This window comes from Rhinatrema bivittatum, chromosome 1 (assembly GCF_901001135.1).
Source record: "Rhinatrema bivittatum chromosome 1, aRhiBiv1.1, whole genome shotgun sequence".
NCBI lineage: Eukaryota > Metazoa > Chordata > Amphibia > Gymnophiona > Rhinatrematidae > Rhinatrema > Rhinatrema bivittatum.
The window spans coordinates 55,767,631-55,794,145 of record NC_042615.1 but is presented as its reverse complement, the minus strand read 5'-3'; the positions used below and the strand labels follow the sequence as shown (position 1 = coordinate 55,794,145).

At 42.4% G+C, this 26,515-nt stretch overlaps 1 protein-coding gene across 1 annotated transcript in view; it reads left to right on the top strand.

Moving 5' to 3' along the window:
- LRBA (LPS responsive beige-like anchor protein) overlaps positions 1–26,515 on the top strand; it is a 1,658,631-nt gene that overhangs the window by 474,499 nt on the left and 1,157,617 nt on the right. The window contains 2 exon segments of the mRNA XM_029605291.1: positions 1,733–1,901; positions 3,460–3,910. Coding sequence (XP_029461151.1) covers positions 1,733–1,901; positions 3,460–3,910 — 620 coding nt within the window.

The following is a 26,515-nucleotide window of genomic DNA, read 5'->3' as shown; positions in this document are numbered from 1 at the left end:
GATAGGTTTGAAAGTTTATTTCTGTGTATAGTTTATTTTGAACCTGAAATGTCAGGTTGGTAAATATATGTTGAAGATAAAAACAGATAATTATAGTCCATTTGGTCAATGGAATGAGAGAATATTGAAGGCTAGTTCTGATTAGAAAATGGTTGAAAAGATGCAGGTAGTGCATGATAAAGCCACTTGCAAGGAAATCAGAGAGCTAGATAGTAAATCTCACCCATGAAAGACATTGCATTAAAAAGAGAAATGTTAGAAGATAGAGTACCCCATCAAAAAGAGGGGCATTCCACAGTAAGGATCAGTCTTACAGTGCCTGTGCAGGAGAAACAATAGAACGTAATCCCATTCACAGCTGTCTGGCACTCTGTGATTTGCCCCCACAATAATATCTCCCACTGTCCCACATTTTAAAAACAATGGTCCCTTTGACTTGTCCAGGACGTTTCCTCAGCTTTTTGTGTGGGGTTCTGTTTTCATTCATGGGGCACTCCGGTTGAATTTTACTATATAATTTTCTTTGATAATTTAGTGCCTACTTGTGAATTTGTGATAGGTAAAGAAATACTGCAGAGTGATATGTATATAATTCCCTGAAACGTTTACTGCTTTCCACATCCACAATAAATAGTCAAACTCCTGTATTCAAAAATTGTGTTAATGTGCAGTTACTTTTGTGATACTGTATATGTAGTGCCCATTGGTGTTAATGGATATGTGAGAATAGTTGATATTGCATTTAAATTGTAGCATCTTGGATAATGAATAATAGATTGAAGACAAGAGCAGTTCTCTACTTTTCTCTCCATCTCCTACCACATGTTTTCATTTCATTTCATTTATTAAAATGTATTAATCGCCTACCACAAGGAGGCCTAGGCGATTTACATCATTAACATACATAATAAAAACATGAAATTGACATGTACAATAACACACAATTTTCATATGTTTCACAGAAACAATAATGGTCAATGTCATATGAATAGAATGAATAATCAATCACTCAAAATATGTATCATTATCCTCACATCTTTGAGAGAGTTTATTCTGCTAGCACCACTCTAAAATATATTGTATGCACGTCGGAGTAAATACTCTTTCAATAACTGTCTAAATTTTTTCACATCATCCAAAGACCTGAGTTCAAATGGAATGAGATTCCATTGTGTTGGTGCAGCAATGGAAAAGGAGGTCTCACGAGTACTATATAAGTGTGCTTGTTGAACAGAAGGCTTGTGTATCCCTGTCATTCTCATACTTTGCAACTGACAGCATATAGTTTGCTGGCCATAGGTACCAGTATCTGTTTTATTTTTTTCCACTTTGCAACTGGCAAGAATGGGATAGCCATACCAGTCCCAATGAATTCTTTCCTCTTGGGTTTATTTATTTATTTTTAATTTTTTAAACTCTGAGTTGCCTTTTCTCCATTACTTTGTCTGGAATTGTTACTTAATCGTCATTGTGGTGTAGGACTGTTTGATCCTTGTGTACAGATAACACGTCTCATTGAATAAAATGACCTAATTCTAAAGTTGTTCATCTCATGACAACTCTTTGTGAGGCACATTTACCAGAGCACACAGAGCATCGGTGCTTTGCGGCATTTGTTGTACTAAGTTCTATTTCTTATGCAACAGATCTGTGTGTTGTTCTCAAGGAAAAACACTGCCAAATCTGAAAACCATAGTGAAAAATTGCAATTTTTTTTTTTTTTTTTTTGCAGGAGGACAGTAAGCAGGCTCAGTTTCTAGCCTTGGCAGTGGTGTACTTTATCTCTGTCCTTATGGTGTCAAAATACAGAGACATCCTGGAGCCCCAGAATGAGAGGAAACGACCTCAGTACAGCCAGTCATTCAGGGCCTCAACAAATGGAAATAGTGCAGTACCTGCAGGTTAGAGCAATAAGTAGTTTAAACACAACTGCTCAGCATTGATAAATGATAGTGATATGTATTAGAACATGTAGTTCCTTTTACATTTTGAGGTCTAAAGCAGTAGGAACTGCAGCAATTTAACTATGCATTTTATATAAAAATAGAATATTAAATAGTTCTGTGATTTCCAGTGTTTAAGAAGTAATCCATTTTATTTGACTGAAATTCTAAAAAAGGTTTAAGCACGTATATGATGGTATGTAGGATTGATGTTGGTGAAATCACAATTGTGAATGTTATTGCCAGTTAGCTCTAGTTGTCTTACAGTTGACATCTGAAGCCTGATGGAATTTAGTGGCTTAGGGGCTGTATCTCTGAAAGGATATGGCAGAGTGTAGATGGTCCAGAGAGGGTCTGCACTGAAAAGCTTATGAAATGAAGCTTAAAAACCTAAATATGTAGACCCTAGAGCAGTGGTCCCCAACCCTGTCCTGGGGGCCCACCAGCCAGTCGAGTTTTCAGGATATCCACAATCAATATGCATGAGAGGAAATTTGCATGTTCTGGAGGCAGTGCATGCACATTTTCTCTCATGCATATTCAATGTGGATATCCTGAAAACCCGACTGGCTGGTGGGCCCCCAGGACAAGGTTGGGGACCACTGTCCTAGAGCAGAGATTCTCAACTCAGTGTTTGGGACAAAACTAACCATCTAGGTTTTCAGGTTATCCACAATGAATATGCATGAGGTAGATTTGCATGTACTGCCTCCATTGTGTATGCAGATCTACTTTGTGCATATTCAGTGTCAATATCCTGAAAATACACCTTGCCAGTCGTTTCCTGAGGACAAGGTTGAGAACTTTGCTGCCCTAGAGGAAAGGGGAGGGGGCGATGTTTGATAGAATCATTCAAATATTTCAGAGGTATAAATGCACATATACCAAATGATTTTCAGTGGAGAGGAAGTTCTAGACTGAGCAATAACATTAGAACACATTTCTCCACAGAAAGCATGATATATAAATGGAACTGGTAGAGAGAAAAATATGACAGAATTCAGGAAGGCATGGGAGAAGTGCATAGGAATCTTGGTTGCAAAAAAAAATAAATAAAAAAATAAAGTTGGTCACAGATCAAGGAGGTGCCTATAGCTGTACAAAGGAATTTATATTGGGCAAACTAAATGGTCCTTATGGGGCCCCTTATCCACTTTTATTATGTTTTCTGTAACTTTGATCTAAGCCAGAAGTTTTGAAGCAAGTGACAATCTGAAGTAAAGAGGTTTGAATTTTTATGAATGCATGCATGTTTACCTGAACATTAATAGCATCCATGGCTTTTTAGATTCGTGGTTTTTTTTCCCCGACAGTGAAGTGTTGTAGGAGCACAAGTAATCACGAAGCTGATGAAAAGAACTGCATAAATTTGCAGATGCTGTTTATTAAAGCATTTCATAGCTATATGGGTGCAGTCACAAAATATCTGTGCAGATATTGCCTTGCTTGTTTTCTGTTCTCTGTGTTATAATGAGCATGAAATGACAGGTGTGTTTCTGTTTGATTGGACGTGAAGATATAGAAGGTGTATTGCCCACTGCTGCAACCCCAGACCCTGTCCCTGCTGAAGATTCTGAAAGCAGCTTGTCTGTGCGGAGAAGAGACTCTGGAATTGGGGAGGAACCAGTGGTGGTCTTGGGAAGCGCTTCTGACACTGCAGCTGAAGGAGGGCCAGACGATTTCAGCGCAGGTCCGGATGCCGTAAGTGAAGTGTTGTGTACACTTTCCTCGGAGGTCCGAAAGCCTCCTGAGAGCAGAAGTAACGGTGAAACTGAGCTGGAGAACAAGGCCGCGCCATCCTCCCTACCATCTGCAAAAAATGTCAATGTGAAAGATATCCTCAGGAGCTTGGTGAACACGCCAGCAGATGGTGTTGCAGTGGATCCTGCCCTCCCCCCGCCTACCTTCCTTACAGCCTTGGGTGACCCAGCAGTGGAGCAGCCTGTACAGTTCCGTTCTTTTGACAGGTACTTGAAATTTTTTTTTTTTTCACGATTCCTTTAGAAAGCAGTATTGATAAATTAAAAGTTCTTTAACTTTTCTCCTAAAGTCTAAAACTTCTTTATTAAACGGTGTGCCACATGTTTTATTAAATGCTCGGACAGTACAATGTTACGTGAAGGTGAAAAGAAATATAATTTTGCTTCCAGGGTATAAAAATTGTTGTTATGCCCACTGCAAATATTCAGATCTTTAGTGCGTCTTTTTACTGGCATATTAATAATGGTTTTTCCAGGACAGGATTCACTTTTTGAAGTCAGTGGAAATGCTGAACTCCACCCTCTTACAACACAAGAACAGATTTAATTGCAGCAATGGTATTCCTCTTCTTGAACAGCTGTGTCTTTTATATTGAGCATGACTTTTGAGGTATCTGTGGGCCTGTGTTGCAGCATTTCTTTGTGTCATGGTTGAGAGAAATGAAAGGTGAAAAATGGTCATTTTTGCAATGACTTGGGCAATGAGGTGGCTTATGAACAATTTCACACTTGTGATGGAAGAAACTTGCTTAGCTGATGGCATTCTCCAACTGCTTTTCTGCATTTTAGTATTATAGGACAGTGATGATGTCATTATGTAAAAAAAAATGCTTTGTTCCTGCATTTTTCTTTTTCCCAGAATAAAATATGATTTTTCAATCTTGTTTTGATGTATGTACTACTTGCTGAAATCAGTTTAAAGGGAAACGTGAGAGGTTCAGGAAGAAGAGGGTAACCCAGATCATCTACTCATTTTAATTTTATTTAATTGAAATATTGTTTAACTATTTGTAGATAGGGCATTACTTAAAAACTAGATTTTATTCATTGAAAATTTTATTTGTTTATTTATTTATTTAACAGTTTTTTATACCGACCTTCATAGTAAATTACCATATCGGATCGGTTTACAGTTTAACAAAGGGAAAAACTAGAGTAACAATTCACATAAACGAAAGATAACAATAATAAGTAGGAATAAGTCACAGTTACAATCAACAGGGGGAGAGAACTTGGAAGCTTGCAACAAGCTGGAAAGAAGAAAGGCCGGTACAAGTATTGTTACCATAGAGTGTACAAGTTAAAAACTTAAGAACGGTGCTTTAACCTGAAAGTCTCAGAGTCCATTTTTTTTTTCTTTGAGAAACGGAGTGCCAGACCGGGTAGGAATGAAGGCCAACTAGTAATTGTCTGGTGGTTCAGGGAAGGCTTGGTGAAAGAGCCAGGTTTTGAGTCTTTTTCTGAAAGTTAAAAGGCAAGGCTCCAGTCTGAGATTTGATGGGATGCTATTCCAGATAGATGGGCCTGCTATCGAAAAGGCTTTGGTTGTAGCGAGGCGTGTGGCTTTAGTGGGGGGAACATTGAGTGCCTTTGTAAATATCTCTAGTTGGTCTGTTAGAGGAGTGGAGTTTGAATGGTATTTCCAGGTTAAGTTGAAGTTGATGATGGATGGTTTTGTGGATTAAGGTGATTGATTTGTATAGAATTCTGAAATTTACTGGTAACCAGTGTAGGTTCCTGAATATGGGTGAGATGTGTTCGCAGCGGCTGGTACTGGTCAACAATCTTGCTGCCGCATTTTGTATCATCTGCAGAGGTTTGGTAGTGGATTTGGAGAGTCCTAGTAGAAGGGCGCTGCAGTAGTCTATTTTGGCGAACAGTAGCGCTTGGAGGACTGTCCTGAAGTCATGGAAGAATAAGAGTGGTTTAAGTCGTTTAGGACCTGTAATCTGTAGAAGCAATCTTTAGTTGCAGTTTGGTTTTCGGTTTCTGCTTTGGTGTGAAAAAGGAATATCAGTTTTTACGTTCTGTTTTTGAGTTTAGGAAATAACAAAATCATCACCATGAATATAAAATGTTTGATGAAGAATTACTGACATCAGCCTGCGCAGCACCCATTAGCAGTGTATTATAGTTGCACTGACCATTGATAAAATGTACAGTTTTTTCCCTCTTAAAGTTTGAATGACAGTGAATATGAACATCAATATATTTTGTTCATGTCACCACGACTTGGATGGCGCTAACGCTATCTTTAACATTAATTACCCCTCCCCCCCCTCACACACTTGCTAACCTGCCTGAGATACTGTTACAGTTTATCAAATCATAAACATTTCTGACAGGAGATGAGCACCTGGAATGAACTGTTCAGCTTGAAATTTGTGCAACAGTGTTAGTGCTTTGGTAATGTTTTAGCTTTATAAAATCAGTTAAAATACTCAATGGATACAGACATCCAAATGCACAGATTGAGAGAACCTGTTTAATACGTCTGGCCTATAATGTCATGTAAACTAGAGAGAGAACACAACCTAGCACAAAAAAGTAGTCTGCAGTTAACATTTTTCTTAAATAGCAATTGAATATTTGGTATGAGTTAATGGCCATTAGCTTTTATTAAACCTATTTTTGCAGAAATAGGTTGATTTATGAAAGTGTGCTTTTACAATAACTTATTTACTGTACCACCCATTAGTTCAAATGGGACCTATTCTCAATAGTGCACTTTTCCAAAATGAACTGTTACTCATCATATCAGATCTTCTCCTATGTTTATATTCCTTTTGTCAACAGTTTAATAATGTGGTAAAATGATTTAAAAAAAAAAAAAAAAATTCCAAACTTTCTGGTAATAGAATGCAAATGCAAGTTCATGTAAGTTATATGGATTTTGTTGGATGATATAAAACCATTTTATTTTCAAACATTAGCAAATGTATTCTATCAGTGCAATGCTTATTAGAATTGTTTAAGTTTATGCTTTCAAAAGCCACTTTTTTTTTTTTTTTTTGTAGGTTGTGACTTTTTTCAGGAAACTGTATTAAGGATAAAACAAGTAGTTCTTATCTCTGGGGAGATAGTGAACTAGGGTTTGTTCCTGCAGTGGGAAAACTTGGAAGAGCAGACTCCAGGATGTTCTGCGAAACTTACTTTGTCTGGTTTGCATTTAATGTATTGTGGTGGCAAACACAAACCCCAGGGAATTAACATGTTTTCAGAAAAGGCTACTTGTTAAAAGTTGCTCTTATGTAGCCTTTTTCCAACGGGGTATCTCTCTGGGAATTTCAAAGCATCCCTCTGATCCTGCATTTATCTGAGGAATGCTTTGTCAGAAATCAAAACTCTCCTCATATCTTAAGGATTATCAACTTTCCAGCCATAGCTGGAGAGCATACAGTAACAGCTATGCAAGTGAAGCCTTGCTGAACGGCTGCCAGGTTATAGGCCTTTGCAAACAACAAGGTGTGTGTGTTCATTCCCATGCCAAAAATGGGCTCCTTATCTTATGTGAAGATCCACTCTGATGATTAGTTGGTGCCAGGGGTTTATCTTGATAAAGTTCAAGGCCTGGTCTGCCCTTTTCACTCTATCCATAGGGACTGTGAATTACCAGACCCAGTTGCTGAAAATCTTTTAAAAATAACAAAAAAGAAAAAAGAAAACTATTTTGAAAAAACCTGACTAGTAGATTATGATTTATTTAGTGACTTCTCCTGCAGTGCTTTTCTTTCATTTTATGTCTATGCTGGAAACCATAACCAAGGGCCCTAAATAAATCCAAACTTTCATGTGCAATAAAAATTTATAATGAACTTCAAATGTTGAAGTTGAAAAACACATTGAACTTTTGATGAAGAACATCATCTTTCTTATCAATCTGTGTCCACTTTAGTTAGAATGGAGAATTCACAATGTTTTCCTTTGAGAAATATCAAGCTATTTCTTTTTTTTCTTTATTTCATAGGTCTCGCTTCATTTTTATACTGGTACATTTAATTAGGTTTATACATTTTTTAAACAAAGGCTGTTTCTTCAAAAGGATTTAAACAGAGTGGAAGCAGTCCATAGAAAGGCTGCTATATTGGTACAGATCCTGCCCATAAGCCCTATGAAATGAGACTCAAGGATCTAAATATCCATAACCTAGAAGAGAGTGGAAAGAGGGAGAGCTAGAAACATTCACTTCAAAAGTCTAAATAAGCCACAAGAAGCAAACCTTTTCCAGTACATAGGCTGTATCCTTTTGAAGATTTAGCCTTTGTTTTAAAAATGTATATTTGAGAAAGAAAGTGACACCTAAGGAGTAAAGAAAAGTAGCAGTACCTTGATATTTCTGTAAATGCAGATATTTTCAAGGGAGAACATTGTGACTTCTCTAGGAGAGGAGGAATAGCCTAGTAGTTAGAGCAGTGGACCACGAACCAGGGTTCGAATCCTGCTGTCGCTCCTTGTGACCTTGGGCAAGTCACTTTACCCTCCATTGCCTCAGGTACAAAAAACTTAGATTGTAAGCCCTCTGGGGATAGGGAAATACCTACAGTTCCTGCATGTAAACCAATGTGATATCTTAGATCAAATATCAGTATATAAAAAATAATTAAAAAAATAATTATTAAAGTGGACACCGATTAATTGGAAAGAAGGTGCTCTTCTTTGGATACAACTTCTTTGGAACAAGCGGTTATGATAGGCTTCAAGACGGTAGACTCAATGTCAGCAAATATTTCTTGGCTCAAAGTTAGGGTAGACTCAGGAACATCATCATCAGGAATCATTTCTTCACAAAAGGGGTGAGACGTAGCAGTCAAAACCTGTGTAACAGAATTTGAGAAGTCATGGGGTAAGCATAGAGGATCCTTCAGTATGAGTGCAAAGCCTGAGATTGAGTAGGTTCTGCAGGCTTCCATCAATCATGAAGAGGTGCAGACTAAATGGACTTTGCAGATGTTATCTGCTATCCTTTTCTCTTTCATCTTTTCTCTGAAGACAAGTGCTACTACATTTGCTGCTGAATGCATGAATTCCTCCAGAACATTCTGGAAAGGTCAAAAGCCTTTCACTGCCTATGTGCAGTAGTTCGCTTGTTGTGGTGCTAGTCTCCCTTCAGTTTGTCTGCTGAGACCACAGATGCATTCGTTCTTTTGTGATCCTGAAGACCTCGGGTATTTTTTTCCCTTTTTCTTCACGCTCTGCTGCCTGAAACCCCCTACTTTTTCTTTGGTTGCAGAGAATTTTTCTTTCATTTCTTCAAATTCTGTGTCAGGAGGGACTCCACTGATCAGAACACAGAAGAGCTTTCCTGCAATCTTAGGCATGGATCTGTGGCCCTGTCATAGACTATCCGGATTGGCCCTCAGGGGCTTTAACCTGATTGCTGGGAACAGCATACTGTTCCTGGCAGCTTGAGGGCTGAGTTGTGTGGAGCCAAAAGAGAACTGTATATGTTTACATCTATGCACTTCTACTGAAAAGGAAACATGAGCTGTTTACTGTTTAACCTGCAGAATGTAAGTCAAGGATTCATTATATTGTATTAAATGCTTTCTGGAATAAAACGTTTGCGTTACTCTGAGCTGGAGTTTCTCAACTTGTTGCTTGTTTATTTTTCTCATTATGTTGAAGAATCAGGTCACAGCTTCCAATTCTGTTCTGAGAGCAAACAAAAGATGTTCATTACTGATCATCACACAGTGCCAAAAAAAAAAAAAAGAGTGAGACAAAGCTGTGATGCCTCTGTTTGTGACATCTGTGTTAAGATGTCACTGAGGATTGTTTGGGCTTGGAAGGATAAGCTTCAGGCTTTCCTTTCTAGTGAGCTAAAGTTAAAGCTGGCATTGAAGGCTTGACCCAAGGACTACAGAGCCATACCAGCTGCTGGTTGCCAGGCTGCATCAAAGTGGTCCTCAATTCCTTTGAATGATTGATTCAAGTGTAGGTCCAAGAGTTGAGCGAAATCTCACTTTTCCTGCTTCAACTGAGACCAGAGCTCTGATTCTTCAGCTCCTTGCTCAAGCAATTTGCACTGAACATTGAACGGAGGTTTTGAAGCATTGGTTTGTCTGGTTGACACATGGCTCCAAAATCCAGGAGGTGCAGAAAGTCCAACACCTTTCAAAGATGTTTCTGGAGGAGAACTCAGTCACCTAGGATCAGAAAAAGCTACTTCCATCTCCAGAGGTCTAGTCTAGAACCTTGACAGTGATTTCAGGAAAGCCATGGAGGACATTCTGGCATCAAGCATTTTGGCTCTTTCATTTATCAGATCTTCCTCTTGGTATGTGCCCTTTGGCGCAATGTGTGTTGGTACCACAAAATTTGATGCCATGAGCATGATTTGGAGCTATCTACACTGAGGAGAAATAGGATAGTTTGAGAGGGAAGCCCCTTCATCCTCTCAATCCTGAAGTCCAAAGATTTGGTGTAGCCAATGTTTTCTGAGTTGTCTGAAGAGTCCGAGGGCCTGGATACTGTCAGAGGAGTGCTTTTACCAACAGAAATATTCTGTTCATCTTCCATAAGAGCCTTGTCAACCTTCAGCCAGGAATGAGTCTTCACCTGAAGCATTTCCCTCCTTTATTTTGTCCAGTCTCTGAGCTAAGGGTGAGTCTAGGACAAACCTTGTTGGCTGCCTCAAATACTTGGATGCCCTTAATGAGTTATTAGTAATGTCTGTTTACCTTCTCTTTCAGTATAAATAGAAGAGTGTGAGGGAGTGTACAGAAAACTCCCTCAGACTACCTTAAAGCAGAGCTTCTCAACCACTGTACCGCAGCACACTGGTATGCTGCAGCAAACTCTGTGCTGTGCTGCAGTATTCTCTCTCCCCCACTTCTTTTGCCACTGTAGTGTTGCACTGCAGCAGGGGCATGGGACCTGTACCCTGAGTCTCAGCAGCATCGCTATTTCTTTCAATCCAAGCTGGGCCTGGGCCAAAGAAAGAAGGCTGCCAATGGGCCTGGGCCATGCAGCTAAAGTAAGAAGGTTCCTGGTTGCATCTAGGCTGTGCGGCCAAGGAGAAAATGTTGCCGTGTTGGGCCCAGGCTGCACGGGCAATGGGAAAAGGTCAATCCACATGGTGGAAGAGAGGTGGCTTTGGCAGGGCCAAAGAGAAGAGACTGCTGCCACTGGCAAATACACATTCAGGGAAGAGAGAGAAGAATGTGTGTGAACAATGGCCAATGTTAGAGGTTGTGTTTATGCACATTAACATGTGAAAGCACATATGAGCAATGTTGCATGGGTCCAAGAAGGTAGCTGCTGCTGCCTGCACATCCCAGGTGGGGGAAAGAGAGCATGCAAGAATATATCGGGGTGAGACAGCATGAGAGGCTGTGTGTGCATGAGAGAGGGATTGATAGCCTTTGTGTGTGCCTGTGAGAGAGGTTGAGAGCCTGCTTGTGTGTGTGCCTTTCAAAAGAGAGTGAGTGGGAGCCTGTTTTTATGTGCCTGTAAGAGATTAGGAACCTGTGTGTGCCTGTGAGAGAGATTAGGAGCCTGTGTGTGCCTGTGAGAGAGAGATTGGGAGCCTGCTTGTGTGTGCCTGTGTGAGAGTCTGTTTGTATGCCTGTTTGTGCATTGCTGTGAAAGCATATGTGTCACATATAAGCATACACACAATGCATGTATAAGGGAGAGAGAGCCTGTGTATGTGAGAGAGAAGGGAAAATGTGTGAGAGCATAGGAATGTATAAGAGAAGAGAGTGTGTGAGAAAAAATATAGTTGGTGTGGCCTTCCCTCCCCCAGTCTTTGGGTGACTGGAAATCAAAAGATCCCAGGTACGGAGAGCAGGAGTTTTTTTAAATCCTTATTTTAATTATTGGGTGGTGGTTGATGTTTCTGCTGTTTTGAAATATTTTGTTGGTGTTTTGGGAAATTTATAACAAGTGGTTTAAAATAATTGGATGGATGTAGGCTGTTCTAAAATTTATTTTTTTTATTCGTATGATTTTAATATTATGAATGTTTTATGTCTTGATTTTATTGCTTGATGTTTTGTGAGGAATGTTTCTGTTTTTTTTCATTGTTGCACTGCATAATACAGTCAGCATTGTGGTTTACAGTTCAGTTTTTGTTGGCACATTTCTATATATACTTTATGGCCTTTCTCTTTTGTTTTGATGAGGGTCTGTCTTGTGTAACGTTTATTCTTGCTGTCAAAATAATATTTTTCATAACTGGCTTATTCAGCACTATGATCATCCCTTTATTTCTATTTTAACAAATATTTGCTCTTTATTTCACTTGCATGCAGAAAGTAATTTTGAATGATTTTGCTAAAAATATTTTTTCATACACATTTTATTTTCACTGCTAATAGTAGATATTAGGTGATTATTTTAAGCAAGGGATGGATCTAGCCACTGTTTCCTTTAAGGATTGAGTTGCTGTGAGCATAAAAGTAATAGGGTTTTTGCATCAAAGAAAGTAGTGTTCACAGGGTAATGTAACCAAAAATGTTTGCACACTGCAAACCAATCTTAAAGGGAACCCTTGGCATTGGAGAAGGATATTGGGATTGCATCTTGAGAGGGGTTGGGTTTAGAGAGCGAGAGTGCTGTTAGGGTTGGCCCTTGGAGAGGGAAGGTAGTGCTGTTCAATTTAGTTAAGTCGATTTCCTGGCATTTCACAGCCACATGACCAGTGACCAGCAGGTATGAGAATATATGTGACATAAAATTTGATTTGATGCGCCATGAGATTCAAGCAAACTTGAAAGTGTGCCCCAATATAAAAAAGGTTGAGAAGCTCTGCCTTAAAGGACTGGGCATAGCTATCTTGCCCTGCCCTCCTTAAGATTGAGATCTTCAGGGAATCCTGGCTGAAGGGAGGAGCCCTTCACCAGAATATGAGACCTCAGGGCCTAGAAGGGTTAAGTAGGCTATGGGGAACTGATAGAAAACCACTTCTCTTAGCTTCATTGTAAATAAACTGCACTTAAGGAACAACCAGAGTCTGCTCCTTTTTTCCTCTGGCAATTCCCAAGCCGCTACCGCTTGAGTTACCACATATGGTGGAAGAGTGGGATATCTTGAGTAAGCAGGAAGCAAAGCAAGAGCCCATAACTGTAGCAAGAGGAGGAAAAAAAACAAACCCCTGCTGAGTTTTTATTCTCTCTTACCTCTGGCCTCACAGCTCCACGCATCCAACTTTTGCACAACAGGCCAAGGGGGCTATTCCCACCTGTATAGTCAGGGATCAAGCAATGAATAAGGGCCGGACTGGCCAGCAGATTTTTTTTTTCCACTCTCCTATTCCCAGAGAGATACGTAATTTGGAGGCAGTTCAATAAGCTAGGAAGATGGAACAGGTTATCCAGGTCCTTGCTACCAGTCAGCAGCAATTACAAATGTCTTGCAAATGCAATTTAGCAGCAGGTTATGCAACAGCATACAGTTCTAATGCAGATAGCCTAAGCTGTGCAAATGGCCATAACCAATCCTCATTTAGTGTCACCAACACTCCTTAAGATGAACCCTTGAGAAGACCCAGATGACTTCTTGAAAATTTTGTGCGCACAGCACGACTGGCATGCTGGCCAGAAGACAGTTGGGCTACCTATGTGGGGAATCTATTCACTGGGACTTGTCAAGATGCTTACCAAACAGCTAATCTGGAAGGGAGAGCCACCTATCTGGAAGTTGAGGTAGCCATTCTAGGGAGAGCACGACTCACCCCAAAGGCCTGTTCATAGTGATTTTGGTGTGGAATTGTGCTGACTGAAGAAAACCCTAGGAACCTATTCCACAGGCTTAAAGATGTTGTCTGGAAGTGGTTTTAAGAAAGCAGGGCTAATAACTAGCCCTAAGAAGTGCTTTTTGGGATGACAAAAGGGCTAGTATCTTGGCTACACCCTGCGGGAAGGGCAAGATCAATCCACTGACCAGGAAGATTGAGGCGATCACCGGAGTGCCAGTCCTGCAAACAAAAGTGAAAGTGAGAGCGTCCTAGGCTTTAAGGGATACTACAAGAGGTTCATTCCCAACTACTCAGAGAAAGTGGATCCTCTCACAAGGCTGTTGGTAAAGAAAGCACCAGAGAAGGTCCAATGGTTAGAGGAAGCAAAGAAGTCCTTCAGGGCCCTGAAAGAGGCAATATGCTCTGAACTGCTCCTGATATGTCCGGACTTCACTGAACCTTTCATGGTGCAGACTGATGCCTCAGAAGTCTGCTTTGGAGCTGTCTTAGTTCGAGATGGATAGTCAAGAACATCTAATGGTATACATTAGCAGGAAGTTTATGCCACGAGAATAGTACTACTCAATAGTGGAAAAAGAGGCCTTTGCAGTCAATTAGGCCTAAGAGGCCTTGCACTGTTAGCTACTGGGATGGCAGTTTTCACTCATAACTGATCACCAACCACTTCTGTAGATGAATAGGAACAAGGAGTCCAACGTGAGGGTGATCATATGGTTCCTGGCCATACAGCCCTTTAATTATAAGATCTGACATAGGGCAGGAAGGAAGAATGCCATTGAGGATTTTCTGTTGAAAGGTGTCCCTTGTACCTTCAAACGCTCATCCTGTCAAGACTGAGCTAAAGGGGGGAGTATGTAAGGGAGTTTACAGAAAAATCCCTCAGACTACCTTAAAGGACTGGCCACAGCTGTTTCGCCCAGTCCTTAAGTTTGAAACCCACAGGGAATCCTGGGTGAAGGGAGGAGCCCTTAACCAGAGTATAAGACCTCAGGGCTTAGAAGGATTAAGCGGACTCTGGGGAACAGATTGATAAGACCTGCTACGTTTAAGATTTGAGAATGAAATTAAATTTCATTCTCAAATGACTTGCCTTGGAGTCAAGGTGAGCTGCCTACATTGTTTTTGCTTTGCGCTGTGCTGTGTTAATTGTGAGAAACCTGAACTTCAAGGTAAGCTGCCTGATTTATTTAGTTGTGCACTTCTCTGTTTCACTGTAAATAAACTGCACTTAAGGAATAACCAGGTTCTGCCTCCTTTTTCCTCTGGTAGTTCCCAAGCCACTACCACTTGAGTTACTACAAAGAGGATGAGGTAGACCTCACGTGCCAAAGTATTGTGATGAGGCATCTGAGGGATTTGACAAACTATAGTTACCAGCCAGAGTATGGTAGTTGAATCTGCTTGATAAAGATCTACAAAGTCTAGAACCCATGCCTCAGTGCTCTTGGATGTGACTCTCAAGGTTCTGGACCTTTTTGGGAAGAAGGATAATGCTCCAGTCCTACATAGGTTCTCACCAAATCTATATAATGCAGTATTTGTTTATAATCCTAGAAGGGCCCAGAAATTTGCATAATTCCTGCCTTAAGAAATGGGCAGAAGTACTGGTAAAGCGTGAGAGAAGCATTTGGTCTGAATGACCTATGATGCTTTTGAAATAGCATTGAGTAGCCTACACCATAGCCATGGCCTCAGGCCTTCATTAGGATGTGCAAGAAAGGCTTGCAGACATGCCTTGCTATAGTATAAATGTCTTGGGAGATAAGTAGTGGAACTCCTGAAAGTCCACCATTCTATACTTGAACCCTATCCACTCCAATTTTGAACCATAAGAACTGCCATACTGGGTCAGACCTAAGGATCCATTAAGCTCAGTATCCAAATAGCAGATAAATTCTATGCTGCTGAAGCCCAGGGCTAAGCAGTGACTTTTCCCAAGTCTACCTGATTTATATTAGCTTTTAGACTCTTCTGCCAAGAACTTGTCCAAACCTTTTTAAAACAAATAATGCTATCTGCCTTTACTACATTTTCCAGCAATGAATTCCAGAGATTAATTGTGCATTGAGTGGAAAAAAAAATTCTTCAATTTTGTTTTACATGCGCTATTTGGTAACTTCATGGAGTGTCTCGGAGGTTTTATGGTGATTTGCTTAGGAAGCAGATTTTTCCTCAAGAGTATACTTCCCACATACTACTTGCCCCAGAAAACAAGGCTGAAGGCCTTGCCGTAGAGACCAGAGCAGTTCTAAGACCCATATGACAATCCATTTGAAACTGGGGATAGGTATTTAATGGAATTTAGAGGAGATAGTCATCTCAGTTTTTATTCTAGAAAATGTCATTGCAGAGGAAGCTTGATGTTTTGTTTTTTTTTTGTTGTTGTTTTTAAACCATTGGCTCGTTCTAACTCAAGCAACTTTGGAAGACCAAGAGGTTCAGTGAACTGGTCTTCAATTAATTTTAAAAAGTGGACTATACCAAAGAGTGATCCTATTTGTGCACCATGTATTTTTCAATAATTGAGAAAGCTAGATGAGTAGAGTGCAAAATAGGATTCGCATATAGTGTTGTAGAAAGCTTACAAGCAGGCAGATAATACAACTGTAAAGGCTTAACAAAAGAGATTTTCTATCTAAGCCATGAGGGAATGATGTGGGTTGACTCATGAGTCAGCCATAAAGACCCTTGATGTAGTATATAGGCAACATGATGATTGTAAAAATCAGGGAAGCTGACCATCTTGGCGTCCTTAATGAAATCCAACTTTCAGGCCAGTCATAATTAAAAACAGATCAGAAATTCCCCCAGACAGTGAAAGAGTGGAGACCCTTGGGGGCGCCATCTTAAACGTCGGCGCCATCTTCCCTTCTCGACCGGCGGTACGCGCTGGGCAGGCTGGACGGCCGATGCACCCAACTTGTGCGCATCCGATATACATGCACTCACAGCTGTGCGCACAGCGGCGCACATAACCGAGCACACATCGCGTGTACAACATGCGCATAACTATGCTCGCGCACATTGAAACACATTACCTGTGCGTCTATATGCGGAGGCAATGGCACCGGCATCCAAGAAGCTCAGAAGGCATTCTCTTTGCACAGTCTGCCACATCAGAGCCGCACAGCCCGAACTAGAGTCCTGTCTATGCCAGCATTGCGAAGAAGCCGAAGGAGTACCAAAGCCTGGTCCCTCACAGTCTGAGGATGGGTCTGGAACTACTACAGACGATAGCACCCCGGACCTATATAACTCCGAAATGGCATCCCCACAAGAGGGCATTTCAGGGGCTCCTGCTCAGACTCCCCCTGGGGCTAACATGGACCCAGGGGCCTTCTCCTGGTTAGAATTTTTCCAGGGACTGCAAGCCTTCGTTCAGGTGCAATCAGCCCTGGTTGCGACCCAGGTCCAACCCCAGCCAGGAGCACCTGACAGTCCCAGCCCTGCTCGGGCACCATGAGACATGCCTCGCCTCACCAAGAAGAAGAAGGGAAATTCCTCCAGGCCTGGAATCATAGAGAACAATGCTTCACTTCTTCCTCAGGGATGAATTACCAGCCCTTGTTTCACAGACCCTGAAGACTCTGGGGATCCCAGGCATGGACCCTATGGCAGAACCAAAGAAGAACCCCCATCTTTGGTGTTCCTTTGTAAGGCCTCATGCTATTTCCCAATGATGGAAGCCATGCAGGAACTGATTGACCTGGAGTGGGATGCCCCGGAGGCAAGCTTTTAAAGGAGGTCGGGCCTTGGAAGCCTTGTACCCTCTGAATCCAGCGACCGAGGAACGCCTGTGTTTCTCGAAAGTGGATGCCATGGTCTGCGCCATCTCTAAGCGAACCACCATTCCTGTGGAGGGAGGGCTGGCATTGAAGGATACTCACGATAGACTATTAGACTCCATCCTTAAGCAAGCATTCGATGCAACAGCTATGACACTACAGATAGCCTCCTGCTGCGCGCTGGTGGCACGTTCCTGCTTGCTCCTATTGAGAGAGGCAGATAATTCCGGAACATATGCCGGTGAAACGATCGAACCTGCAGCAGCCTTCCTGGTGGATGCAAGCTCAGACCTTGTGCGTATCTCAGCCAGACTAGCAGTCTCAGTAGTGGCGGCCTGGTCGGCAGATGCGGCTTCTAAGGCAAATCTCACAAGAAAGCCTCTTAAGGGATCTCTCCTATTCGAAAGCGAAATAGAGAAGTTAACCAGCAAGTGGGGCGAATCCCCAGTGCCTAGTCTACTGGAAGACAGGGGTAAAAAATACCAATGCCCCTCCCCCAGAAGAACTAGGGGCAGAGGCTCCCAACATTTTCAACCTTACAGGAACTCATCATTCCATGTACCTTGCCCCTTAGGAAGGTCCCAGCCCTTTCGGAACCAACAAACTAAGAGAGGAACAGGCCCAGGGGCAGGCTCGAACCTTGCTTCCCAATGAGAATGGGCTGACCCATCCACAGAAAGAGGAAATCGGGGGTCAACTTTCCCTCTTCTACCAATGATGGGTCGAAATCACATCGAACAACTGGGTATTAAACATCATTCGAGAAGGTTACTCTCTGGAGTTCGCAGCATCCCTCAGGACAAATTTATATCATCACCCTGCCACTCTCACACCAAGAGATTGGCAGTGGAATCCACTCTGGCAAGGCTACTCAGTCTGAAGGCTATAACTCCGGTGCCTACGCCCCAGAAAATTACGGAGCGATTTCCATCTATTTTATCATTCCCAAGAAAGAAGGATCATTCTGACCCATCTTGGACCTCAAGAACATCAACAGTCATTTGCGGGTACTACACTTCCGCATGGAAACTCTCCGCTCCGTAACAATGGCAGTCAACCGGGAGAGTTCCTAACCTCCCTGGACCTCTCTGAAGTCTACCTTCACATCCCAGCCCATCAAGATCACCAGTGTTTTCTATGCTTTGCGGTACTGGGTCACTATTACCAGTTCCGAGCTCTACCCTTCGGCCTGGCAACCGCCCCCAAAACATTCTCCAAAATTATGGTGGTTGTGGCGGCAACACTAAGGAAGGAAGGGGACTAGCTGATCAGGGCAAAGTCTTCAGAAGAGAGCCGGCAGGTGACCAGCAGAGTCAAGAACTTACTGCAGGAACTCGGTTAGGTTGTGAACACGGTCAAGAACAGTCTACAGCCCTCTCAGTCTTTAGAGTACCTGGGGGCCTGTTTCGATACCAAACAGAACAAAGTCTTCCTCCCTCCCTCGAGGAGAAGGAAGCTGATGGAACAGTTATGACGACTGATGACCAATGCATGCCCCCAAGATATGGGACTATCTTCAAGTCCTCAGGTTCATGGCATCAACCCTGGAGGTCGTTCTGTGGGTAAGGGCTCACATGAGTCCGCTCCAGTGCTTCTTACTGTCACGCTGGAATCCACTGTCCTAGGACTGTTCAATTCACCTCCAACTACCAGCAGAGGTATGTTCTCAGCTTTAGTGGTGGTTACAGGAAGACCACCTAAGCAGGAGGAGTAAGCCTATCCCCACCGGACTGGATCGCGCTCACCACAGATGCGAGCCTAAGAGGATGGGGGAGCCCACTGTCAGGAACTGACAGCCCAGGGACAATGGAGCATGGAAGAGGCGGGATGGAACATAAACTACCTGGAAGCTCGAGCAGTCAGACTAGTGTACCTGTGATTCAGTCACAGACTCCGAGCAAAGTGATTCGAGTAATGTCTGACAACGCTACAATGGTTGCCTACATCAACCGCCAGGGAGGAACTAGGAGCCGGTAGGTGTCTCTGGAGATAGACATCTGGAGATGCTCTCATGGCATGGGCGGAGGTTAAACCTACAAGAGATCTCGGCCTCCCACATCACAGGAAAAGACAATGTCTCAGCAGTCTTCCTCAGCACTGAGAACCTGGACCCGGGGGAATGGACGCTGTTGACCACAGCTTTCCAACTGATAGTAAATCGCTGGGGCCTCCCAGCCATGGACATATTGGCCACCTCTCTGTGCCCACGTCCCCAGGATCTTCAGCCGCAGATGAGAGCCACACTCCCAAGGGATCGACGTGCTCGTCCAGACCTGGCCAAAGGAAGACTTACTGTATGCCTTTCCCCCATGGCCACTACTGGGCAAGATCATCCGCAAGATAGAACACCACAGGGGGCTAGTTCTAATAGTGGCCCCGGTTTGGCTAAGATGCCCATGGTACGCAGACATGCAAAGACTTCTGGCTGGGAGCCCTCTGTGTCTACCTCCACACAGGGACCTTCTCCAGCAGGGCCCGATTCTTCACAAAGATCCATCTCGATTCTCTCTTACGGTCTGGCCCTTGAGAGGACTTGCCTGAAGAAGCACGGTTACTCAAAGGCCGTGATTCACACACTGTTCCACTCACGCAAGTTCTCAACATCTCTAGCATACATACGGATCTGGAGAATATTCGAAGCCTGGTGCGAAGACCGAGGGGATATTCCCATGGATGGCCAAGATCCCCATGATTCTGGAGTTTCTAAAGGATGGTATGAAGAAGGGGTTGTCACTCAACTCCCTCAAGGTCCAAGTAGAAGCCCTTTCCTGCTTCAGAGCCGAAGTGACAGAATCTATCAGCTCATCTGGACTTGGCCCATTTCCTAAAAGGAGTTCAGCAACTTCGGCTACCCCTAAAATGGCTGGTGCCCCTATGGAACCTCAATCTGGTATTAGACTTCCTAGCATGGGCTTCCTTCAGACCAATGCGCGATCTGACTCTACGCCTCTTAACATTGAAGACGGTATTCCTGGTGGCAATATGTTCAGCTCATCGCATCTCCGAACTACAGGCACTATCCTGTCAGGAATCGTTCCTTAGATTCACTCCTGGAACAATACAGCGCACTGTCCCCTCCTTCCTACTGAAAGTGGTTTCCGAGTTTCATTTGAACCAAGCCATCTCCCTACCATCTCCGGAGGAACATAAGGACTCTGAAGACTCACGCCTTCTTCGCCATCTAAATATCGGCAGACTCCTGATGCGATACCTGGAGAGATTGGAACCGGTGCGCAAAACGCATTGCTTGTTTGTTCTCCACAGCGGGAAGAATCAAGGAAAAGCAACCTCGTGGGTGACCATAGCTCACTGGATCAAGGAAGAAATCAAGGCAGCCTACATAGAGGCAGGAAAGCCCTTACCACTACAGGTTATGGCTCATTCTACTAGGGCCCAGGCAGTATCTTGGGCAGAAACCAAGCTGCTGTTGCCCGCCGAGATCTGTCTAGCTGCGACATAGTCCTCCTTACACACTTTCTCCAGGTTCTACTGGCTGGATGTTCAGGCCTAAGAAGACGCAGCCTTTGAAAGGGCAATACTAAGTGGGCCATGGGCAGCCTCCCGCCCTGTCCGGGAGTAGCTTTTGTACATCCCACTGGTCCTGAGTCCATCTGGTTAGACTAGGAAATGGAGAAATTACATACCTGATAATTTCATTTTCCTTAGTGTAGACAGATGGACTCAGCATCCCGCCCACGGCTGCCCCAGGGAAGGAGGACCTCAGAAAGTGAACCTTGAGATTAAGCAAATTCGGGTAAGCCGTTGCCTACCCCTAGTTCAAGACACCTGCAGTTTGCCCGATGTCTGCGTTAATTGGTTGAGTGCACTGGCGGTCTCCAGTTTTTGAAATCGGTTGAATCAGTTCAATCAAGTTCAATCGGTTTTATCCAAGTTATTTAAGCAAGAATATATCCACAATGGCTTTTCAAAGAATACTGGAGAGCTGAGGTCACTGCAGGAGTATATCTAGGGTGATGTCAGCTTTGAAATCTGACTCCGTCTTTCATCTACTAGCAGAAGAGCACATAACCCACTGGTCCTGAGTCCATCTGCCTACACTAAGGAAAATGAAATTATCAGGTAAGTAATTTCTCCAATATCTAAGCTTTACATGATGATTCTGTTTTAGATTTGATCAAGAAAAAGAAAGTATTAAGGTTAGGGAGCTCATATGTTGTGTTTTTTTCCACAAACTATTTCCTATATTACTCAACAGCAATAGAAATGTTTTCTTATGACATTTTCTATAAGATTAATGCTACTTTCCATATTTTACCCAGCTAAATTTAGGGTAATTTTGGAGGATATAAAATATTTTCTCTCAATGTTAAACTTTCTGTTTAATTGGATTATTTGGCTTTCTCCAAGGAGAAGCAGGATGACTAGTCACATATGAGTAATGTAATTAGATGGTGCCAGTACAAAGCCCCTGTTTCAGCCTTCTGGAAGAGTTTTCCAGGCATGCCTTGATTTTTATCTTGCAAAGGCCTTTAGTCTGTTCTTGTCCATGGTTGTGTTTGGAACATCACCCCTTGCAAGACCTCTCCGTATTTTTAGTAGGAAAGAAGGCAGACAACATATATTGTGTTGGCCCAACTAAAGGGTTTGACAGTCTGATTACTACACAAAGTGTCATTGTCAAATCTACCCCAAAAAGTACCAAAGCATCTCCTCTTCTTTTACAACATCTACTAGACTTTGAATCTTTATGGGAAAAATTCTTTCAGAATGCTCTGCTTCAATTGTGCATATTATCTTATCAAATCTACATGATCAAATACATGTAATCCATTCTAAAATGGGTCAAAAATTGAGCTTCTCTTTCAAGAGAACAAGAAGTTTATTCATCTCTTGAAAATTGGTGAGGAGCGTGAAAGATCTTGGCTGTTCAGTAATGCCTCTGCCATGGTTACTGGTGCCCACAGGCTCTCATGGTCACTGGTCTTAGGCCTGTAACAGGATATGTAGGGCACATTATTAAATGTGCCTTGCAGTGGAGAGAATTTCTTTGGGGACAAAGTAAAGGGAACAGTGGATCTTATCAGGTATTGCTGTTACACTTTTCAGACCCCCTTTGTTCTGCCACCTCTGAGCCATACCTACGCACCAAGGAGGTATCAGTGGAATCACAAAGGAAACACTTGTCCCTGTCAGCAGCAGAGCTTGAGACTTCATTCATATGATGGCAGAAACACAAAATCAGGGACAGGATTTTGATTGGGTCAAGACTTCATAGTCAGAATTCCAGTCTCCTTATCAATCTGTCTCTGTTGGAGGGAGGCCAAGCTTTTATGCAAATCATTTGCTCCTCATAATCTCAAGAGAAACATTTTTACCCAGCAAAAACATGTACCTTGTTTTGTCCTATGTTTGAGTTAAACGTTTTCCTTTTCTAGCTTTGAGTCAGAACTCAGATTTTAATACCAAAACGGTTGAATGATAAACAGTTTAACACTCGCTGTGAATGGTATGGTATTGAAGTTAACTGTATAGATGGCAGAACTGATATAGCTGTGATGAGGAGCTCTTGAGAGCTTAGTCAAAGGCAAATGATTGCAGCTGTAGAGGAAGTTGTGACTGCCCGCAGCAGGAGGGAAAGGAAGTGAGGTGAAAAGAACGATGGTTCTAGGAACCTGCAGAGGATCCAGGAGAGCTGCAAGCTTGTCCATAGCCAGTTCCAAACTGAACTTTCAATAGGAAGTAGGGTCTCCCAGGGATTCCAAGTGGCAAAAGATCAATAGGAAGAAGCAAGAGAACATAGAGGAGGAACAAACAGGAACAGATCCAATCAGAAGCTTATCAACATTTAAATAATCAATAAGGAGAGTTAGCTGTACATCATGAAGAGAACCTAAACTAAGCAATGACTTAAATTGATGCAGGAGACAGTTTATTAAAGAATCATATATACATATGTTCTTCCCCCTCGGCATATTTAGAAGCATATCTCCTATTGTTTGTGGTCTTGTTGTGTTTACGCTAGTCCATTGAACATAACCCTCAGCTAGAGATTTCCACTTGAGTTGACTGGTCATCCTGCTTGTCTTTGGAGAAAGCAGTGGTGCTTACCTGTAAATTATATTCTTCAAGGCCAGCAAGATGGCTAAGTTACACATGCTCATGTGTCTTCTGTTTCTGGAATTTTTAATGATGGGTGGGGGGGGGTGGCTCTGTGAAGTGGTGGCTACATGAGAAATGTTATGCATCCCTAGGAAAACCTTTCCAGCAGGTTCTGAGAGATGCTTGTTTTTTTGCGGGCATCTCTCTGGGCTTCATTTCTCCACTTCAGTCTATTCAAAATTTGGTTGCGCGGCATATCTTCATTCAATGTGACTACATTGGCTCCTGTCTACTACCATGTCTAGTTCAAGCTTCTTACTGACCTACAAATGTATTCACTCTGCAGCTGTTCATTGCCTTCTCTCCCCTTCTTTCCCCCTTCACCCTTCCTCATGAACTCCATTCGGACAAGTCTCTCTAGTCTGTGCCTCTTTCCACTGCCAATTCCAGATTCCGTGCTTTCCACCTTGCTGTGTTGTATGTCTGGAATATTTTATTTATTTATTTTGAATATTTTTATCTCGCCAATTAACGGATTTTGATGGACTTACATAATCAAAATAGTTCAAATCATAACAGAAACAAATTCAATATCAAAATAAAACAAATTGATTACATGTATCAAGCATCTTGTATATAGGAAATCAGTATAAAACTCAACTAATGACCCTCTACATTATGGCAAGCTGGGAGTTCATGACTAGAAGGCCATAGGAAAAAAAAAAGGGGGGGCCTTGAGGCTTTTTCAAAACCTCAAGTAATCCTTCTCTATACTTATTTCTTCTGGGAGGTTATTCCACAAAGTCTGGCTTGCGACCCTAAACCTACAATTTCTGGATTCCATTAGGTGCATCTTTTATTGAGGGGATTTCCAAATGTTTCTGGGAAGCTGAGTCAAGTGACCACCCTTGGCTGGTAGTTGTGAACTGTAGATGCTATAACTTGTGGGTGCAAATTGTTAAGGGCCTTGAAAATCAAGATGAGCGCTTTAAACTTGATCAGCCAAGGAACTAGAAGCCAGTGTAAGGTAGCCAGTATTGGTGAGATGTGTTCCCACAATGGTGTATTCTGTACTAACCGGGCAGTGAAATTCTGGATTCGTTGGAGAGATTTCAGATAAGATTTTGGGAGACCTAGAAAGAGAACACTGCAGTAGTCAATGGCAGAAAGAATCAGAGATTGAATTACAGTTCAAAAATCTGAATAGTCAATAAGTGGCCTCAAGGAATGGAGTAAGTGTAACTTATTGTATGATGTTTGATGATTGCACTAAAGAATAGAAATGAGAGTATAAAGATAGTGATGAGTCCATGAGTAGCCTTACATTGCAAGCTTGAATCTTTACAGGGACTTTGTTCCCTTCAAATGAAAGGCTTAGAGAAGAAATATCAGTCATACACCGTGAAAGAAAAATGATCTCTGTCTTCCCTAAATTCAACAAGAGCTTATTGTCAGTCAATCAACTTTTGATCTGAGTCAAGCATGATGATTCCTTTTCTAATGCTGATTCCATCAAGGAAGTAATAAGGAGAAAAAAACTGGATGTCATCAGCATGAATGTTAAAGACAACACTGAATTTTGAAAGTACACAGAGAGGAATTAGATATTCAATAGGATAGGTGACAGAGAGGAACCCTGAGGACTCCTGTGTCTAAGAAGAAGAGATTAGAGGTAGATCTACCCATTTGAACCTTCTAAATCCTGTTAGAAAGGAAGAAAATTAACCAGGAATAGATTTCCAGAGTCAGCAAGTCATGCTCCCTCTCTGGCCATATTCAAATCAGTCTTAAAAACTGACCTTTTAGAGGTCACTTTTAATTCCTCACCACTTCTCTACAATAAGTACACTTCCTGTTGATTCTTGTTTTTTTTTGTCTTGATAGATTACAAGCTCCATAGAGAATGGATTGTCTCATGTGTATCTATATGGTGCTGGGTATGCCTGTTCATCCTGCAGTACTCACAGAACACCTGCTTAGATGTTAGTGACCTTGTGTCATGGGGTAGGCAGGTAAGGTTGGAATTTCCCTCAGCAGGAATAGGGCTGGACTGGGTCTTTTGCCTATACTAACCACCTCCCCCACAGATTGAGGCCTTGGGTTCTGGTGGCTGGCAGGACTTACCCAGAACTGGATGAGTCACATGTAAAAGCATGGTCGGGGTTGGAACAAAATACAGGCTAGGAGCTGGATACAAGCAGGGCTGGAGATAAGGCTAGAATCAAGGGCAGGTTTAAACCAGAGGCAAGGGCAAGGCCTGGGATAGCATACAAGGGATTGGACAAGGACAGGACTAGAAAGGCAACAGGAAACAAAGCCCAAACAGGGCACAAGGCTGGCTAGGTAATCCTAGAAGGCCTGAAGACTGCAAGGTAGGACAGGAAAGCCCCAGAGGGCACTGAGCATGGCAAGTGGGCCTGAAAGGCCGCAGAGCAAAGCCAGAAGGCTGCAAGGGCCAAAAGCAAGGTAGGCCTAGAAAACCACAGAGGAAGGCCAGAAGACCTAGAAAGGGCATGGAGCAAGGCAGGAGGCCAAGGTAGGCTGTACAACAAAGCAGAACACCAATGTAGGCCACAAGGCAAAAGGCTGAGGTAGGGCCACAGGGCAAGGCAAAAGGCCAAGGAGGCTATAAGGCAGGATAGCAAGACAAGGATGGCAAGGCCAAGGAACAGAGGAGTCTCAATGAAGAGGCACTGAAGGAATGGACATGCTGGGTTAAGTTGGCCTGTAGTCACCACCCCATAGGCTCAGCAATAGGGTGGGTAAGAGCGTCTTTGAACTAGGCTTGCTGATGACCTCTGCTGGTGGTGGTGGTGGGGGGGGGGGGGGGTCTATGTAGCACCTTGCTTTATTCTGACTTGTCACATTAAACTTTTTTAAAAATTATATATTGGTTTGCTGTTGCTCTATTTACTTTCCATGAATTGAATGTTGTGTGCTCCTCAGGTTTGTAATAGTGCAGAAGATGTTACGTTTTTTTCTTTTTAAATTTTCTCATAAAATGTAGGGACGTTGTCTACCCTGTGTGGGTGTTGTAAATAAAAAAAAAATATCATCTTTCTGATGCCTAGCTAGAAACCAGTGTAATATATAACATCCTCAGTATATACAATGTGTCTATCATGCACTAAGTAGTACATACCGGTAGCAGAATTTCATTTTCAGTAGTGAGTTATTTCTCTTGAGTGTCAGCAGAATTGGCCATATTTACTGCTGGTTATTTAATGCAAGCAACAATTACAACATTCATGGTTGTGATGCTGCTCT